Source organism: Trichinella spiralis (genome assembly GCF_000181795.1).
Source record: "Trichinella spiralis strain ISS 195 chromosome Unknown Scfld4, whole genome shotgun sequence".
Classification (NCBI taxonomy): Eukaryota; Metazoa; Nematoda; class Enoplea; order Trichinellida; family Trichinellidae; genus Trichinella; species Trichinella spiralis.
This window is the reverse complement of record NW_003526943.1, coordinates 1,192,929-1,213,755: the sequence shown is the minus strand read 5'-3', so window position 1 is coordinate 1,213,755 and position 20,827 is coordinate 1,192,929. Positions and strand designations below refer to the sequence as shown.

The following is a 20,827-nucleotide window of genomic DNA, read 5'->3' as shown; positions in this document are numbered from 1 at the left end:
GATTTCGAAATAAATGAATGGATAAATAAATAAACAACTGTTTATAACCTATTCTTGCACTGTAATGAATTTCTTTTCTATTTTTTTAAATTAAAAAAATTAACTTGCATTTACAATTGTGTAGATAATTTGAATGTTGATCAGAATTCTTCTTTGCCACATAATTACGATTCTTTAAAAAGAAAGCTAACATTAATCAATAAGCAACAAAAAACCGAAAGCATCTTTTCTTTAAAATTATTGTCATACAACAATTTATGCAGCGTTTTTGAAATATTAGAAAATAAAGGAAACAACTTCAGAAACGTTAAAATTACTTGACTAAAATTACAAAAATTTGTTGAAGTGCAATTTTTGGACAAGAATAGGAAATTAGCGTTTAATCAAAGCACATTCAATCTTATTGATCATTATTATTCCTTTGTTTACAATGCAAATGCTGTCGCTGTTACATAATCTACTGACTCATACTTTCTCCATACATAATATAAGAAATAAATTATTGCGAAAATCAAGCATCATCTCCTGCTGATCGAACAACATATAAAGCTGCTTTTATTAGCTTGTAAATAAAGATGCATGCACGACTTCTATTATCTTCGAAGAAACACGCTAATATTTAATATTTTCTGTTTATATGCTATTTTGTATGCATAAAAGACATGCAAAATCAATTTCACTTAAACACTTTTAGTATTTGTTATTACACATTATCATTACTTAATCATTTTGATGGGAGAATCATTCGCTTTGTTTTGAATTTCAAATAAAGTCAAATACAAAGGATAAAATTTTCAATTGAATATGAGCACAGAAAAGATATTTTATGTTGCATCACCGTGGAATAGTATTTCAGTTTGAAAATGTAGCTTAATTAATTAATAAATACCTGTTTCATACAGCGATGAACAAAAATCATTGATATAAATAATTATTTCTGAACTTTTAGCCTACACTTTATTTTCGACAATTTCAAAGCTATTATTACAACAGTAATATAATTGGTTTTAGCAGTTGTTTTCAACATTTCATTAATCTTTGTTTTATTAAAAGAAAATTTCAACAAAATGATGCAAAATAAAATTAAAATACATTTTATCACTGGAGTTTAAATTTCAGTTAATTATATATAAGCATACAGTTTGGAGTAATCATATTTGATTTCGTGTAATTATTAATATCAATCACGTTTATGCATGATTTAAGTAAATACAAAAAAACCAATGATAGATTTTTCCATTGAAACAAATCATATAAGCAATATTTCCCAAAACTTCATGTGAAATGTTTATAACAAACCATAGCATTGCTTACAAAATGCAATAAGTTAGATCTTCCACATTTAATTTTATTAATAATAATAAATACTAATGGTATTTATAAGTACAAATTTAAATAAAGTATATCAATACAGTCTAATTCAGTCGATTTTCCATTATAAAGAGCATTTATTTAAGTTTAAAGTCAATTTAACACATTATTGCAAACAAAATACCAAACAACAAACGCAACCTGTTAATAAAAATTATAACCGCTTGATCACTGAAGTCAGTTTGTGGGTTTTCATTTTTTAAAGTAATCCAATTATTTATTAAATAATGCAGTTTTATTTAATTAATCAATTATACCTTATTTGCAGAACTGTACTTTAAATTGCATTACTGTAATGCGGTTTTCATTATCAAACAGACGTAATTTATATAAAAATTCAAAAATCTAATTTTACCCAATTCGGCGCTGTTCGTTTTCTTCAATGTGCTCTGCACGAGCTATCACATCTTTGATCTGTTGCATTTCATTGTCTGAAATAGTAGACTTATCTGCCCTTTGAGTATCACTCCAAACCGACCAACCAGCACTGAGTCTATAAATAACATTTGCATACTAAATCAATTGTTTAAAACATATGTTATACCACAGGTATATAATGTTATATGCTTATTTAAAATGTGCTTTTAATGCTATCTTCATTAATAATGAAATAACACTAACAAAAGTTACACCGCATAAGCTTAATTTAAAACTTTAACAAACTAACTGAACAACAGCATACTGGAATAAGTTTCTTATCATTCCTTTATGAAGCTTTCAAAGTTTAAAATAATTAGAAACAATGAAACATTTTTATAAAATAGTGACCATGAATAGCGCACTGAAAGTATCATGGTAATAAAAAATATTTGTTCATCGTTTCGATAATTGAAAAATTGATTCTCTAGGTTTTATATTATGTGAAGCATACATTCAGAATGTTAAACATAATTTTGATAGAATAAGAAATTGTGGATTCCAAAACTGAGAAAAACATATTTATATAGAGGTAAAGATTCTCTGAATATATGAGCGTATTATACAAGTCATCATCAATCACACTGCTTATCATTTATTAAAGTTTCACCGTTGAGTTGTTGTTGTTTTTATTCTGAATAAATTTTTTTATCCAACATACCAAACAGAAAAAGCAAAGGTTTATAGCTTACTGTGAACGCAGAATTAAAAACCGATCACTTGGACAAATCCAAGAACTTTGCTTTCCTGGCATTTTCGTTGATTCACTTATATCTAAAAAATGTTGTTTTTAATAAACTGAAATTTAATGGTTTTTAATTCATATCTTCTAATTCGTAAAGAATCCAAATAAAGTATAACATTATATTTTTTGAAAATAAAAGATAAGAAAGTTCATAAACTGTTTACATGCACGAAAATTTCAATATTTTTGAAAATATTTTGATAAGAATACTTTTCATTTGAATAACTTTATTTATTCATCATTTTGGTTTAAACAGCAATTTAATTTGTAAACCAGTAAATATTAATTTTTAGCTATTAACAATCAGACTTAGCAGTTCATTGCAAGAAAGGGAATTTGCTAGTTAGTAAAAGACCAAAGAAGTGTTTACTGAAAAATGAATGCCACATTTATTATTGATTTAGTGAAAATGTACAATTTTTGCAGTTTGTTAGCTGTTTGAAAGGAACATTTTGGCAAAGGCTTTTAGTGTTTTTTTATTTTCACATTTTAATCCAATGCTTAATACTTTATTATTTCACATATTCATTTGTCTAAGTTTATGCGACATCTGCAGTGTCAATGAATGAAAAAATTATAATTTTTATTAAATGCATTTGGCACCAATCACTCTATAAATGAATTTTACTGTAACCTTTCTTTTGCATAGTGATAATAGTTTATACAGAAAATATAACATTATTAATTGAAAGAACCCTTGAAAATATATTAAAAAAGATAATGAAGCAGTACTTACACTTCGAAACATTCGGTTTATACATTACAATATTGCTGATGTTAGATTTGATTAGAAATTGTAAACGCCAAATAGTGCTTGCAAAATGTACATTGATCTGACGTCAAGCATTGATTGTAAGAATAAGCGATTATAAAAACAAGGCATGATGTCATGCTATTTGTAAGCAACGTTGCTTGTACAATTAAAAATTGTTTACTTTAGCTCAAATCTTTTGCATGAATATTCAAAATAACTAACATAAAGCACTGAATACAGCATGACATTTGAATGTAGTTCCTTTTCACATTTACTGAAATTGATAAAGCATCATCAGTATCTGATATATTTTTTTTGAATTTCATTAGTATACTTTACAATTCATTTATCTCACTTCTGTTAAATTAAATTCCAGTTTTCATAACTTGATCATTCATTAATTATGACATAATCATTATTATATTATAACTTTACGGATAAGTACTATCCGTTTTTGTGTAGAAAGTAATTCTTTTCTGTTAAGTAAAATTTTTAATTCTGTAAAATAAACACTTCAAAATATTCAGCTACTTTTACTTTTACGTGAAACATTATATATAGGAGGTAAAAAGAAAAGTTTACTATTATAAAGCGATTGAAAATAGCTTCGTTTGATTATGTTAAATATAGTTGTAATACAAGTTAAATTTTGTCTATCAGTAGAAGGTCCACAGCTTTTTACTTTTAAATTCTATCACAATTGTAATGTAAATTATTAAATTATTCTATATGTTTTTTCTATGTATAATTCTCAAATTGAAGATTTCAAGGTAAAAGCAATGAGTGAAAGTTAATGCACATTTTTGTAATGCTGCTGTAATTGCAGCATAGAAAAAGCTGTTACTGTCATAAAGGTATAATAATTTTGATTTTGTAGCACAAGCTCTCCCTCGTTTTTCAAACATATTAGACTCACATATCAACAGACGTGTGTTAGATAATTTTTTATTATTTAATGTGTTTCATCATCATAATACATTAAATCAAAACGTGTCTTTATTTTTTAAATAGATTTGTTAATTCTAAAAGGAAAACAACACTTATTATGTTGAATGAAATTAATTATAAATTTTATATGCAGTATGTAAGTTTACTGTAACAAATAAAAAAGCATGACTGCTAAGTTGTTATTTCATTAAATTTTTTTAATATAGAGATCCAAGAAAAAGGTATCGCAAGTTTATTTAATTTTTGAAAATAAATGTCATTATTATACATAAATTAATTTATAAATAAAAATGCTGAAATATTAATTGTGCCAATTTATTTTAGTAAAAATTTTTGATACAAAATGTTCTTGATGTAGAGACTTAAAACTTTTTTTAATATAATCAACAGTTATGCTAAACTGTTAACAAAAACAGACATTTTCAAATCAGCTGGAGCCTTTATAAGTAGCAGTGAACTAAATAACAGTAACTCAATAATTAAAGTCTGTAAGCAATGTAAATTAATGTTACTACAATTGAAATGTATTCTACTCATGCAAAGTACATTTAATTGCTAAATACTGATGTTTAAGATGCATGAAATGAAAAGCACACATATTTGCAAATGTGCAAAAAGTATAAAAAAATAGCAGTAAAAAATTTTGATTGAATAGTCAAATTTTAAATTAAATTCATTAGTCGGTTTAAAATGTAATCGATCATAATTGATTTTAGTAAAGGTAGCAGCTTTAGTAATTAAGTAGAGACGAGAAGCAAATACTAGTTATAATTAAGTAGACCGTTGTCTTTCAGAATATTAAATGTATTTATGAATTCATATGTAAATAAAGTTTGAAATCTAGCACAACATTCACAGTTATTTTAAATCCTTTTTTACAAATGTGATTGAAATTTATCATTTATTGAATATGTACAACAAAGGCAAGCAACCTGATATTGTCATGTGGTTTCCACATATTCTGATTACATCATGGCTCACTAATTATGCATTTAATGCAGTACAAAAAGGAAGAAACTTTTAATTTAATTTTACAAATACGCTTTTTTCAGGGAAAAATTGTAGCCTTTTGTCAATGGAATTTGCGGTTCAAATTCAAATGTGTCAAATGTATATTATTATAAATATCTGCTTATAAACATGCTGTGAGGATTTTTGACTTTTTCGATTTCAACGAACACTAAACAAAGCATATTTAATTTTCCACAAAAAATTTTTATTCTGTCCAAACATTTATATCTTAAAGTATCTGAGTATATAAAGAAATAAATATATGAAAAACAACCCGTTACGTTGCTTTTATTAAAACAAATGAAAAACTCAACGTGCATTAATAAAAACTTCTAAAGATGTCTTTAACAAGAATAAAAATTTCACAAATTACATTTTTCTATGTAAATTTTTACTGGCGTTTGCACAGTTTTGTGGAACTGAAATTTAATCATTTAAATTAAAAATCTTTTTAAATTTCTAAAATTAAAAACTAATATGATCATGTGTTACCTATATAGAAATAACAAAAGTGAAGAAAATCTCAGAGATACCAGATGAGCATGAAATTATTAATAAAATTTGAAAAGATTATCCAGTCAGAAATATATTACTACGGAATAGAATACTAATAGAAATATAATAGAGCAATAGTGTATTTGTCTTACTTTATTGACAAAAGTTGTTCTGTTCATTGCCAAATAAACATATACACTGTGAGATATTTACAAGATGAATAATTCCATCATGAAGTTGTGGCAAATCTATATTTAGGAAACAAACAAACTGAGAATGTTGTGCATTTTGTAGGCTTCAGGTTGCTGCACAGATAAAGCAAGTATACTTGCTCTATTCAGTACAGATATGCTAAATTGTCAAAGCAGTCTAAATTCAGACGGATCGATTTACGCCGCATGGATGCGCTGAATGCACTGCAAATCAAGCTGTGTTCTTTTGCTAGCATGTCAAGCAGCTTGCACAACAAACACAATTGCTCTACTTCATCATGAACATAATTGGTTCTTTCTGAATTGCAATAATTTGTAAGAAATAATGAATATTCTAATAATCACTGTTTGAAATTGAAGATTTCAAGAAAAAATGTTTTTAAGAAAATATTTCAATGAAATTTGATAAGAAATAGATAATTCAATCTATCAATAATACATGTAGCTGATGCACTCGTTCCTACTCCAAAAAACCAAAAGAAGATTAAGATTAAAATTTGAAATGTATCAACAGCACAGTGTTTATTAAAGTTTATTTTTTCTGGATTAACAATGTAGAAAACAAATAATTAACTTAAAATTAATATGCCAGTCAGTCAGCCATTCTTGAATTTAATGTTAAGCACAGATCAATTCGTTTAAATTGTTTAATTAAAGTAAAACAGGAAAATAATAATTACATAGAAATAATGCTGCTTATAGAATTTTCAATTCAAAAATTTTGCAGTTTTTAACATTGTTTACATAGACTGATACTGCATTCAAAATGAAACCATGAATAAAAGACTTGATTATATATTAAATTATTTTTAAAATTTCATAAAAATTCCACACAAATATTCATTTAAATTTAAAAGTAAGTTTTAAATGCTGTTGATATAATGTAAAATTATTAAACTGTCTATCAAAACTTGTTATTATTTATTAATGATGAATTATATTTCTTGCATTGCGTGCAGTGCAAATATTAAAGTGATATTTTATATTATTCAAGGTATGATTGTTTAGAAATAAAGATTCTGCTATTGAACATTTTCATTAATGCATTATAAGAAGCAGCAATATGCAAATGAAGCATATTTTTGAGCAAAAGTGAAACAGAACTCAGTGCACATGCAATTGCAAATTTTACAAAATAATTTTGTTAAGTAAGAAAACATTGATTTGAGTAGAATTAAATTTGAACTAAAATTTATATTTACATCCTTAATTATGTATTAATTTATTCTTTTATAGAAACAGTAATGATGCAATTATTGTGATGCATAATCAATCAATAGATTTTTGTTTCATTAAATTGTTAAAACTTTCTGTTTGAAATTACTGTCATTATCAGTGCCTTTTTGAATCATTATTTCAAATTTTTAAAAATTCATTTCTTTTAAAATTTAGTAAGCAATTGTAATTGACTAAAGCTAGCAAAATTAGCGAACAGTAAATAACAGCAAATAAGATTGAAAAAATACAGTGCCTAGAAGTTAAAATGATTAAAATTGTTCTTTATATAAATATATTTTAAATTTAATCTTAGATTTCCATATAAAACGTATATTGATATATTCATGACCTCAGAATTCTGAGATAAATACTTTATTTTTGCAAAAGAATTTGAGCCTAGTTTTTGCCCGTTCAATTTACAATAGAATATAGATAACTAATATACATCTGGCAACAGCGCATGCATGCATGTGTAGCAGGATTATCATAACGTTATAAACAGCTAGGATATACTAATTTTAAATGTTTAAAAGTGATACATGCTAATTAAATTAAATAATCAATCATGTTTCATATCTGTAAACTTGAAGAATAACAGTTGAAAAGTAAAGTTTCAGTGTTAAAAATGTTAAATTTTAAAATGAATAAATGAACATACTTATATGAAATCAATAAATAGTGGAAAGCACATAAATTAAAATATAATGATAAATGCAAAACACAAAAATTAATGCAGAATCCATCATTTAAAATTAACAAAACTGTATAAATTATTTCAATAGTAAATCATAAAATTTCCACGTCAAACTTTAATCAAATTATTAGAAGTTGTATCATCGTCTGAAACATTTGTTATCATACTAATTCATGACAACTGCATCATTATTACGGCAGATTGCTTTGCGTTGAACTGAATATGTTGATGATCAAGCAGATGTAATTGAATTCTAAACTTTGACAAAAGGCTTCTTCTTGTCACTTTATTGAATACTGGAGCTTTTCATTTGGTAGCTGCCTTACACAAATCAATTATCGGTATCAACAATGAATAGCAATAAAACAGTAAATGAAAGCATCATAAATGTTTTATTTTTACTGGTATATATGTGTATATATACATATATGCTTCATTTGCGTAAAATTAGTTTATAATGCTTATCCGGTAATCTTTAGAAAACTGTAGCAATATAAATTTCATGTTCATATGTAAAAAGCAGGAGAAATATTTCAGATAATTTATTTTTCTAAAATTCAAATTTCAGAGAGTACAATTATTTATTTACAGCTTTAAAATATTAATTTACTTTGTGTCCGTTAATACCGCGCAATTATATTTTGAAGGAAACTTTATATATTTATTGCATGAAATGATTATGATAGGATAAAAAGTTACTTAATAATTTTTTATTTATGATTAATTATTTGTTGTTGAATGTTCGTAATTGTCATAGAAGTCAGATTTAAATTCTTAAATATTTCATTATCATATAATGTAGGTAAATTTTATTTCTGAATGAAAGGAATTTTTCCAGAAAATGAATGAATGAAAGTCATATAGAAAATATTAACTTTAAAACTTGCAAAAGCACCTTAAAAGATGCATATTCAAATTTGTGGCTTGTTTCAAATAGCGCAATGATTCAGATCATTAAATTGGAAAAACTATTGCTACAACAGAGAATATCACAAAAATCCTCATTTCATACATCAGACTGATTAAAAATTATGTTTACGGTATAAACGTCTACAAATGTTATGCAGTGAATGCCGTTTAATAAAAGTCTATTTACCAAACATACTTGATAATGAGCCGACTAAGTTGTTATGAATGAATAAAACATGGAAAGTATAAAAATGCAATTGCTGCTTATGGAAGTGAGCTCATATTGTACTATTCATGGTGTATTCTTGAAAATCCAAATGGTTGCTTTTTTCTTTAACAGCACCCACTATCTTATCAAACGCTATCGATTCATTTGTCTGAAAGTAACTATTTTGCTGCAATAAAAATAACCATTTTCGTTACAATGTTGAATCGATAAATGACAACTGGTTGTGAAACTTTGATTTAGCGTCAGTGAAAAATAAATGTGCTTTTTAAGAACATTAGATTACACGTGTCTTTATATATTAAATAATGATTTCCTGCAAACCTATTGTAGCATAAAAAAGTATATTCATCGTTGATGATCACACAATTTATTCATTTGTGTTGAAAGTTTTAAGAAAACAAAAGTAATTTCAAAATTTTCATGAACTACATTTACAATGACGAAGTCATTGTATTTATTTTAAATATGATTCTCTGTTTTAAGTCATTAATAGATATCCTAATATCGAAATTATAATTCACACAGTATCAATAATTAAAAGCTTAAAAATGCAAATCACTGATAGCAGTAACGATTTCACGATACGCTTAAAATGCTATGTAAAATGCGCCTTTCATCAGTGTTTTAGTTCATTGAAAATGCATTTTCATCAGACTGCATATAGCTCATAAAAAATTTTTTGCATGACTAAATAACATTTGTTTCGATTTATTTTACAATATATTTGTTCCCAGATTCAATCAATAATGTGAAAGATACAATAATACAGAAAACATAATAAAATGAACAGAAAATAATTAAGAATATCTTCAGTTTAGTGGAAACAGTTCCAGTTTTCAAGATCTTTTTATTGCACATCTTCCATATTTATTGTATAAAAATATTTTACTAATTGTTTTATTATTTCTATTAATTTAAATAAATGAAATGCCATTTTAATGCATGAACTATATGAATTAATTATGCATTATTTCAACTTTTGATTTTATCTTTGCATGAATTATCTGATACAAGTTTCATCAAAATTATATAAATGGAACAGCATTATTATGCTCTTTCCTAATTTAAATAAAGCATTATTCAATTTCACTCTTTATTCAGTCATCAGTTTCAATGCAAAGTTATGACATTAATACTTCCGGAAGAATGATAGATATTTATTTATATTCATAATGACAGTAATTGTTTTTTCATTGAAAGTAATATTTCTGGATGTTTACTAATGCATTTTTAAGTAGCAGGTATATAAAATTGCCAAAACAAGCAATATATAATTGCTGCTGTTGAAATTGGTTGAACTCTTAGCAGTAAAATTAATATTATTCAAAAGCTAAGGTGCTTACGTTTTACTAACCATTAATAGCAATAATTAGACAATAGACTAAGAACTATGCGAATTTACGTGATCATGCATTGAATTTGCTACATGTTTTCCTTAATAAAATCCAAAAACGGAGGTATATATGTTACAACTATTACAGGCAATTCGTGAGGTTGTTTTCTAAATTCTTTAATAAAATCACGAATCCCATAAAGATAACGTCTTCCTTGTTTGTCGCACACCAAAGCTGAACCTTCTGTCAGGATATCTTCATCCTATTAAGTAGAACATATCGAATATAAATTAGCAAAATTTTGCAAGGGTCAAGATTAACATTTGGCTTTATATTTGAAGTTTTTATTTTTAAAAGAATTCAAATTTATTTGTATGGTTAATTCTAAAAATTATATTTGTATTGAAAATGTAAAAATAAATACTCTTGGAAATAGTTAGTTATAACGAATATTTTTTTAAAGAATGCACCCAATTAAAATAAAAATACATACTTGTATTATTTAATCTTTTCTATCATGCAGATAATGATGATAATTTCAAGTAGCATTTCTAACTAGTTCATTCAACAGAAATGCGTTGAATAAAAACTAAAAACGGATAGAACTTACGTAGATTGTCAGCATTTGGAAACTTGGTCCATATATTTCTGTAAAACACAACTTATTTGTGGAATCTATTGATGTAGCATTTAAAAGTTTTGCACAATCCTTATGAGGGAGCATTTTTACGGTCCATGTAAACAAATTGGCTGTTGTCGCGCCAATGTAAATTTCAGCAATATTGCATGTTGAATCTTCATTCAGTGTATCTGATTTATTCGGAAAGCACATTGGAGAAATGTTTTCCGCATAAGTAATTGGCTGATTCAGCTTGATAATGGCAATATTTGGAATAAAACTTTTAGAATTACTATTTGTATTATTTTTTTCATGAATTATAATCTTTGAAATTTTGTATCCACTTGAAACATTTGCTTCCAAATATTTTGACAGCGGTATTATCTTAGTAGCAGAAACGTCCCTGAAATATTACACATATAAGTACAATTAATTTTGACGACTGATTTATAAATACCCTTCAGCTAAGCAGTATCGTGAAGTGATTATTGTATCTGAATGTGTAAAATTATTATCACTGTCAGCTATGACACCCATACAATCGTGAAAATGTCCCTCTTCTGTCACTGCATAAAATACTACATAGTGAGACATTCCATCATCATTTGCTGCTGTTTGGCCGCACATAAATGTGGCTTCCTAAAGACAGAAAACTTCTAAATGTGCATACTTTTTGACACTCACGAGTATATTACACTCTGCAATGCAAGATCAAATTTTAAAATGAAAAACACGTAGAAAGAAGTTGCTAAAATAATAAGAAAAGCATTCATGCTTTGGAAGATGTGCATTCAGAATAATAGTTTATAAAAAGCAGATTATATTAAATGGTCCTCTAATTATTATAAATTGTTATTTGTTTTCTTGAACTTTCTGTTTAATTTGTTACGTCGGTATTTCTGGTAAACACTTTTAACACTTTTCATTTCTCATTTAAATTAAATTTTAATTAAACTAAAAGTTATTTAGCATTTCATAAAGTGACAAATAACTTGCAGGCATGTTATGCATTTAAAAGAAAGAGCAAGCTATTTAAAGTACTATATTATTAAAAGCTTGAGCAAAACGTTTTACTCGGCAAACCCCACGGTTAAGCTGCGTGTCAGCAGATTCTATAGAACTTACTATCATTTTATATAAATTTGCTAAAAATAATTCATGATAATATGATATTTAGTGCCTGTACATTCTGTTTATAAAACGGATAAGGTTAATATGAAAACAAGTAGAAAAAGAAACTACATTCAGTGCTATTAATTAATTAATCATCTAATATTTATTTAAAATCAGCATTTGCAATGCTCATATATGCTGAAACATATTTGAATTATCCAAATGTATTTTTGTTAATATTTTCTAGTTCATATACTTGCTTAAATGCATTATTAGTGTTAAATTGTTCTTTTTCTAAATATATCATGCATAAATTTTCTGTTATAGCGACAGGTATTTAATTTTTTTTGATTTCAGCAGTAACTCAATGACAAATATACGATTATGCATTTATATTAGTTTTAGTTTGTTCATCAACGCTGATTACTTTTTTTCGGTGAAAGGAAATTTTATTTTTTGAATAATTTTATAAGCAGCTTCATAACTTATTTGAAATTAAATGCTTTGAAATTAATCATATTATGTAAATTTTTTATAAATAAAAAAATGAATCATATGAAAATGGTTCAGTAATTTTCAATATATGCTTCATCCATAGGTGCTACAAAACTCATATTAGAAAATCGCTCGATACGATCAGCATGCGGAGCAACAGCTGTTAATATGAGCACTGGTCTGAAGCCGCTTCCAGTTTTGAATATTTTAACCCAATCTTTTATTCCAAATAGGTAATATTGCATATTTTTCTGACATATAAGTGGAGAACCATCCGGTATCGCCGTAGCATTCTAAAGAAACAAATAATTGTAATATTATTACTGGTCACTTTAACAACAATTCAATATGAATTAATTTTATTCACGTAATGCATATTTCATAATTTATATCAAAATTTTATCTAATTTACTATTTTTAAAAAGCCTTTTACAATAAACCCAGCAACACTCAAATAGAAATAATGCCATATCACATCAAAAATGAAAAGGGCTTTTAATAATTTCTTATTATGCTTCCAATTATTCAATAAAATATATCACTAAATGCATTATTTTTTCATAAAATTTCATTACATTATTATAAAATAATTTTATATAAAATTAAAAAGTGTGTAGCTTATTTCATAAACATGCATACATTTTTGTAAACATTGAATTAATTCTTACATCTGTTTTTCCTATTAATGATTCATATGGTGGAAACTGATGATATTCATTACAACAGATTTGTAGATTGGGATGAACTACCAGATTTCCAGCAAACCCAGTGCAAAGTTCTATTGGGCATAAGCTTGTTCGAACTGATATAAATGACATCGAAAAATCTTTGTCACTAAAGAACTTGAAATAATGACAAATGCCATTTTCTGGATATGACTCGTTAAGTTGTGGCAAACACAACGGAGCCACATTCTCATCAAAATAAACAGCACTTTCAAGTTCCACAATAGCAATGTTTGGTGTTGTTTTATTTTTATCATTCGCATTACCTGGCGGATAAAGTATGCGGCTTATTGAAAGTCCATAAGAAAAATAAAAATTATTAAAATAATTCATTGGCAAAACTTTTGTTAGCAAAATGTTCCTATAAAAGCACAATCAGTTATTTCGACTATGATTGGTCAACTAATTATTATACTCTTGTTGCATGCAATATTTCGTAGTTGCAACCAAAAATGAAGATGTTGCATTGTGTCGTAGTGAAATGAATGCCCCAACACAGTCATTAAAATGCCCTTCTTGCGAAGATCCATAAAATATGGCCATATAAGTAGGAGCTTCTATTAATGGATCTCTCTGTCCGCAAATTTCTGAAACTGCCTAAACTTGTTTAATATTATTTCTTAAAATATAAAAAGTGCATTTATTACATGGTCACATAATATGAGCAATATTGCTATTGAAGTTATGTAAAATGTTTCTGCAAAATAAAATGTTATATCATGGAAAACTTTGTAAAAACATACTACTTTTTGTGAATCTCATTCTTTTTCGTAACGTAATGCTCATCAAATAATTATGTCTTACAAAATTACTCTGAATCTGATACTGGACCTATATCAAATAATTCTTACCGAGTCTAGGTATATATTGATATAAACCTAATTAATGCGTGTCTACCCATGTTTTTGAAATTTTCTAAAGTGTGGCATATGTTACATAAATTAACTTTGTTAGTTCAATGCAACATCATCTGTTTAAAATCTTTTGCACTTTGTAAATTCCTTGTTAATGCTATCGCAACTAAGCTTTCCATTACTAGAAAAGAGGCTCAAAATAACATCTCGTACAAGAGTTTATTATAATTTAATATAAATTTTTTATTTAATATTGATAAATTATTCGTCGTTAATTTTTCAACACTGTACATTTAATGCAATTTCAAGCATTTCTACTGACATTTCTAGCTTTCTACCAAAGAATGGCTAATCGTTCCTTTAAATTATGATTAAATATTTATTAAACGGCCTTCATATTTATTATTTAAATATTTAATAATATTATTTCAATAATATTTTACGTATTTCAATTATCAAAAGCATGTTTTTGTGTTATATATAGAATTTTAAACGTAATTTGCATGTTAATTTTGTAAAGATTAGCCTGAAAGATTAAAATTATTGTCATTGATTTTATTACGATAGCTATATTTATGTATTTTTTATAGTTCACATTTATATTTCAGCTTGCATTTTACAAAATAACTTAAGATGAAACTAATTGTACAGAAAATAATGTAAAAATTCAGTTTTACCTTTTGGAAGGTTTCTATTTTAATTCAAGCCGTTTAAAGAAAATTTAAAACTAAAATATTTTGTGACAAATTTGTCAGTTATAACTGATTAAAAAATTAATGCTATGCTGAATAGCAAGATTTTTAATGTTAATGCCTGTCGTATTGCAAATGACTTCTGAAATTTTACTGTAATTGTGAACTGCTGAAAAATGAATATAATGTGATTTCTGACTTTTATGTTCGCTTAATCCTCCTGTCATGTTTCGGTTCAAATTGACCCATCTGGATATTTGACTGGCGATTTCTTCTTTATTTATTACATTTGACCAATGAAATTTTGTGACTTTTTCTAATTTATGATGCTACATTTCTGCAGAAAATTCTAACTTGTTCAGGATTTCTTTCTGTGATGAATTTGGTTACACTGGTCATGTTACGGGTCAATTTGACCCAAACAATTTATAACTCGCATTATATGATGAATTGAAATGAAATTTTCTTTTTATCAAACTGCCCTATTGTTGTAGCGTTCAAATTATTTGAAAATGGAAAGTGCGATGCATTACACTTCGTTCTCTGTCTCAAAAGTCCAAAGAAAGCTAGATATCAGGTGTTATTTTCAGGCTATGATAGATGTCAGCTATCAGATTGTTTTGCAGATGACAAACTCGGAAGGCAAGCGATTACATAAGGACACCTGGAAAGAAATTGAGGAAACAGAATTTCATGCTTATATTGGCCTGCTCATTTTGGCTGGTGTTTATAAATCTCATGGAGAAGCAACGAAAAGTCTCTGGAATACAGAAAATGGGAGACCTGTCTTTCCCAGTGTTATGCCGGTAAATTATTTTAAACGTATTTCTAGAACCATACAGTTTGATGATCGTGAGAAAAGGTCACACAACCGCAAAATTGACCATTAGCTGCCATACGAGATGTCTGGGATGATTGGGTTGCACGTTTACCAATGATGTACAATTCTGGAGCTTACGTCACGGTGGATGAGCGGCTCATTCCACTCAAGGGCCGTTGTCCATTCCGGCAGTACATGCCGAAAAAGCCAGCAAAGTATGGCATCAAAGTTTGGACTCTTTGTGAGGCCAAGGCTAGCTATGCTTGGAACATGCAGATTTACACCGGGAAACGAACATCAGGTATTCGTGGAAAAAATCAAGGTATGCGTGTGGTGCTAGACCTTACAGCCGGGCTCAAAGGGAACAACAGTATTTGTGATCACTTCTTCACTTCTCATGAATTAACAATGCAGCTTCTCAAGAAGAAGCTCACTATACTGGGTACCATAAAGAAAAACAAGTCTGAACTATCGCAAGATGTACTGGCATTAAGAGGGTGAGCTGCGCACACGTAGAATTTTATTTTGTAAAGTTTTTTATTTAATTAAGCGCATTATAAAAAGAAAGTTACGATACGGGTCAATTTGACTAGAAACATTACCGATGTAACAGTTTCTGAACATGACAGAAGGGTTAATAAAAAAAATTCAAAATTCAGTGTACTGAATTTTTGATTACCTGCCACTACATTCAAAGTTATTTTATAGCGTAAAGCAGCTCTTACTTAAATATTGCCAAAAATCAACTGTACATAATTTTTACTAAAGCTAATATTCTTATAATTTTGATAAATCTAAAAATTTGTTTAAAATTGCTTAACAAATAAAAAACGAACTTTTAATAATTTAGCTTTTTTCATTTGTCATCACTATGGTTTTTTTCAATATGATCAGTTTTAAATATAAATACAACAGATAAAGCTTTGTTATATTATTGAAAAGTCAAATAGTCTCATTTAAAATAATTTTATTCAAAAACTGAAACCTGAGAAAGATTTTTCATCATTTTGTTCATTTTATTTTTTTATATTCCCAACATTTATATTTGTTATTTTATCTGATCCCTTGCTGAGAAGTTTTTTTCACAGTTTATCTGTGTAAAGGACATTGGATTTCCCATTAGCATAAATTATACAGTAAGAAAAGAAAAGTTTAGGTAAATAAAAAATATTTAAGAATAAGCAAAATACTATTTTCATAAACAGTCTGTTTAAAATAAGCTATAATTTTATAAAGTCCCTTAAACTTATAAAAGTGATCGTGTTTCTGTACAAAAATTAGGTTTTATAATTTATTTCAGTACATACCCTTTTAAAAGTAAATGTAATATATGTATGCAAACATGACTGTTGACTAATTTATGAAAATAAAATTCAAAATTCACAAATGTTCAAAATTTGCAAGAGTGTTTTAGCAGAAGTTGAAATTCTGAATGGAATAAATATCAGCAGGAGGATCTGTGAATTTTGTTTATTTTAGAAACGAATTATGTTTTGAAATAATTTTCCTCAAAATGCCGCTGATTTCATTACAAATGCTGAGATATGCAAAATGCATCAGAACAGAAATTGCAATTGTTTCATTTATTTCAATTTTATTTTATTCATTATTCCATTTAATTTATATTTATAATGTGATCTGAGTTTTTTGCTTACTTTACAATGTTTTAAACGCTTAATGAATAGTACTTTAGTAATCTACATTCATTATATCAGCTCCGTGTAAATAGGTGATGTTGTCATGCAAAACATTAACATGCTGAATCAGATCAATAATGTTAGAAATTTCAGTTAATATTACTACTGGAAGCAGATTTCTTTCTGGTTTGTAAATTTTTACCCAATCTCTAATCGCATATAAATATTGCTTGTGGTTTCTGATGCATATGAATGGTAAACCTTCTTCAACTGATGTGGGATCCTGAAAGAAATTTGCTAATTTTAGCATTCAGAACTTCTGCATTTCAGCTTATGATTTACTTCTATTCATTTATTTCAATTACATTAGCAGTTTTACTAGAAAATGTTTCCTTTATTGAAAACGTATTGGAAATTTTTTTTCTCGCTATGACGCTTATCTAAAGCTATCTATAAGCAAATAATTTCTAGAAAAATAATTTAACTTATTAGCACGGTTGATTCCCATTTATTTACAATTAAGCAGTTTTAATAATTTAAGATTTATGATTAGACTATTTTTAAATGAATTATTTGAATTAAATGTATGGTACTAATGAGCAATGAGTAATTGTTCAATTTTCAATAAAAAATAAAAATCTGTATATTATAAAAAATAATGGCATAATTATAATTAAATAATTATTAAAAAATAATTAATAATAAATAAATAATTACATTATTAATTGCATTCATGCTATATTTTCACGAAATACATGCTCTAAATTATTTTTGTGTTAATGATAATGTTAGGTAAAATACGTACTTCACTATTTACTGTATCAATTAATGATTTCTGAACGGCACATGACCGAATGTTGTCCAACAGAACCGTTTTCCCAACAATAATGTTGCAATAGCTTTTTCGAAGAACGAGCATTTCTACTGATGTCATGTACATTTCATTGGGGAATGCATAAAATTTTAAATAATAACAATCATAAAAATTATCAAATGTGTCGTTTCTTCCTGGCAAACATATTGGTCGAGTTATAGAATTAAATGCTATAGGAGTCAAGAGTTTTACAACAGCGAGATTTTTGTGGGATTTCCTATTATTTTTAAGTGGTAAAAGTATTCGATGAATTTTATATGATTCAGTCGCATTATTTGGTGGATATAACCCAACCGGTATGACAAACGTTTTTTTAATATCTCTAAATTAAAATATAAAGTAAAAATATAAGCAACTAAACTAATAAAATTAAAAAAATAATAAACAAAATAAACATTACTTACTCATGATTTACACAGTACTTTGAAGTTATTATCAAATCGGAATGTGTTGAATTGATTCCTGACTCAACAATTGCTCCGATACAATCGTAAAAAAATCCCTCATTTGTTCTGCCATAAAATACTACCATGAAATATTTTGAATCTTCTAGGTAAAATTCATTGCCGCATTCTATTGAAACAGTCTGAAAGTGAAAATTAAAAAAATACTCAAAGTTATATAAATAAAATTACAGATTGAATTTGAAACATAAAACCAAAAATTATAATGCGCAACATTCGCCAAATGTATAAAACTAAACTCGCTTATCATTGCAAGTTATTTTATAATTACTATAACATTCTAAAGCAAATAACTATGTTAAATTCTGAATGCCTAATGACTGTTGACATTGCATTTGTTGAACATATTTGAAATATGAAATTGTTTTTAATAAAATAAAAGTTCAAAATTCAGTGGAACTTAGATTATGCGAACCCACGATTTTTGCGAGTCTTTTGGATAATCGAATTTTTGGATAATCCGACATTTTTCATTTTTTAAAATGTATATGCATGATTGAAGCGCTTGTAGCTGTTATCCTAAATGAGACGCGGTATAGTAGACATTCTCTTTATTATGCGATGTCATTTGCCCTTTATTCACTCAAATTGCATGAGCGTTTACTGGAACGTCGATTATATTCTTCACCGCTACATTCAAAAACCACCAGACTTACTTTGTGTCATATTTTATATAATCATTAATAAATTTTTGTTTTGACAAGGATAGCTTCTGTGCAACGACAACGCAAATACTTCTCATTAGCGTCAACTGAGTAGCGCTGAATTCCTTCTGGCGCTTCAATCACTTAAAGCCGACTTTGATGCAAAAATAGGCTTCTTTATGATTCAGCTCTGTATCTGGCTTATCAGGCATGTCAGACACATCGACGTCTTCATCTTTTACCACTGCCTTGAGTATTTCATCGTCAGTTAATGTTACAAATAATGGGGTATCATCATCGGCTAGCCACTGTTCAACTTTGGCCAGCGATAATTTAAATTTCTTGAACATTTTTATTACAGTTGTACAGTCATAATCACAGTCTATTGATTGGTTTACACATTTTTTATTGTAACCAAAAAGTTTATTCATGATGCAGACAAAGTAGATCCTGAAATTGAGTCCCATGCATGCGCAATCATATAGCAGCTATCTTTTAAATTTTAAATACCAAATTCAAATAGTGACACCAAATCGTCTCCATCAGCATCTGAAAGGGAAATTCTTCGCAAGAGTTCCTTCTTATACCGCTTTTTTAAACATTGAATATCAGTTTGATCCATTCGCTGAACAAGCGTTCATTGATTTATTCAGTGGCAAAACCATAACCTTGAACATGCCATTTTCACAGTCTAGCAATTCACAACTAGGATGACAAAGTGCATTGTCAATTAGGAGTAGCATCTCCCCTGATTTTTTTGTCTTTTACTGGTGTTTTTTTAACGTAAGAAAAAAATATCTCATCATACCAACATAAAAAAATATCTCCTGTCATCCAGGCTTTTGGCTAATAATCATAAACTACAAGCAATTTCTGCGCACCAATCATAGCTCGTGGACGTCTTGATTTTCCAACTAACAGCAGTTGTAAACAATTGCTACTTGTATCATTCGCGCAACAAAGAAGAGTCACTTTTCCTTACATGAATTAAGGCTTTTATTTTCTTAACTTAGTTTTTGTTCGAAAAATCTTTCTCTTTATAGTAGTAGATGTACCAGACATAAAAATTAGCAAACAACAGAATGTTGCAGTATTTGTGAAATACCGGTCAAATTTAATATCATAAACAATGCATTTTAGCCAGCCGGCAAAATGTGTTTGGATAATCAGTGATTTGATAATCAGAGTTTCACTGTGTAAACTTTTATACTTTGTATGTATGATCATTACGCAATACTTATATTAGCAACATAAAAAAACAAATGGCAATCTATTGTATATATATATATTTATTTATATTTATATTTATTTATATTTATTTATTTATTTATTTATAAATATTATCGACAATATTGTCAATTCATTTAATTTAATGCTTACTTTATTTTATTAGAATTAATTTTACTGTTTTTGTGAATGAAGTGTTAATATACAATAATGTTACTAATATAATAAACCATAAGGTAAATGTATTGTAATAATACAAAAAGTATGCAAATTTAAGGAGGTTCATCAAATGGAGAAGATTATTTACCGAATGGATAATATTAAAT

At 27.2% G+C, this 20,827-nt stretch overlaps 4 protein-coding genes across 4 annotated transcripts; all 4 read right to left on the bottom strand.

Moving 5' to 3' along the window:
* Positions 1-511: 511 nt before the first annotated feature.
* On the bottom strand, positions 512-2,750 carry Tsp_00335 (rabphilin-3A). The gene is made up of 6 exons (XM_003376052.1): positions 2,744-2,750; positions 2,502-2,562; positions 1,727-1,864; positions 1,300-1,333; positions 890-950; positions 512-612 (listed from the first exon to the last, which is right to left on the bottom strand). The coding sequence occupies exons 1-6, from the start codon at positions 2,748-2,750 to the stop codon at positions 512-514; spliced, it is 402 nt and encodes a 133-aa protein (XP_003376100.1).
* Positions 2,751-10,425: 7,675 nt separating this feature from the next.
* Tsp_00336 (putative trypsin) lies at positions 10,426-12,087 on the bottom strand. The gene is made up of 4 exons (XM_003376051.1): positions 12,082-12,087; positions 11,414-11,595; positions 10,948-11,359; positions 10,426-10,599 (listed from the first exon to the last, which is right to left on the bottom strand). Exons 1-4 carry the CDS (start codon positions 12,085-12,087, stop codon positions 10,426-10,428), a joined length of 774 nt encoding a protein of 257 aa, XP_003376099.1.
* A 548-nt stretch (positions 12,088-12,635) lies between these two features.
* Positions 12,636-14,322, bottom strand: Tsp_00337 (putative ovochymase-2). The gene is made up of 5 exons (XM_003376050.1): positions 14,280-14,322; positions 13,937-13,986; positions 13,705-13,886; positions 13,233-13,575; positions 12,636-12,857 (listed from the first exon to the last, which is right to left on the bottom strand). Exons 1-5 carry the CDS (start codon positions 14,320-14,322, stop codon positions 12,636-12,638), a joined length of 840 nt encoding a protein of 279 aa, XP_003376098.1.
* A 1,441-nt stretch (positions 14,323-15,763) lies between these two features.
* On the bottom strand, positions 15,764-19,097 carry Tsp_00338 (putative transmembrane protease, serine 3). The gene is made up of 8 exons (XM_003376049.1): positions 19,050-19,097; positions 18,571-18,752; positions 18,110-18,488; positions 17,698-17,742; positions 17,495-17,575; positions 16,846-16,921; positions 16,335-16,379; positions 15,764-15,912 (listed from the first exon to the last, which is right to left on the bottom strand). The coding sequence occupies exons 1-8, from the start codon at positions 19,095-19,097 to the stop codon at positions 15,764-15,766; spliced, it is 1,005 nt and encodes a 334-aa protein (XP_003376097.1).
* Positions 19,098-20,827: the final 1,730 nt, after the last annotated feature.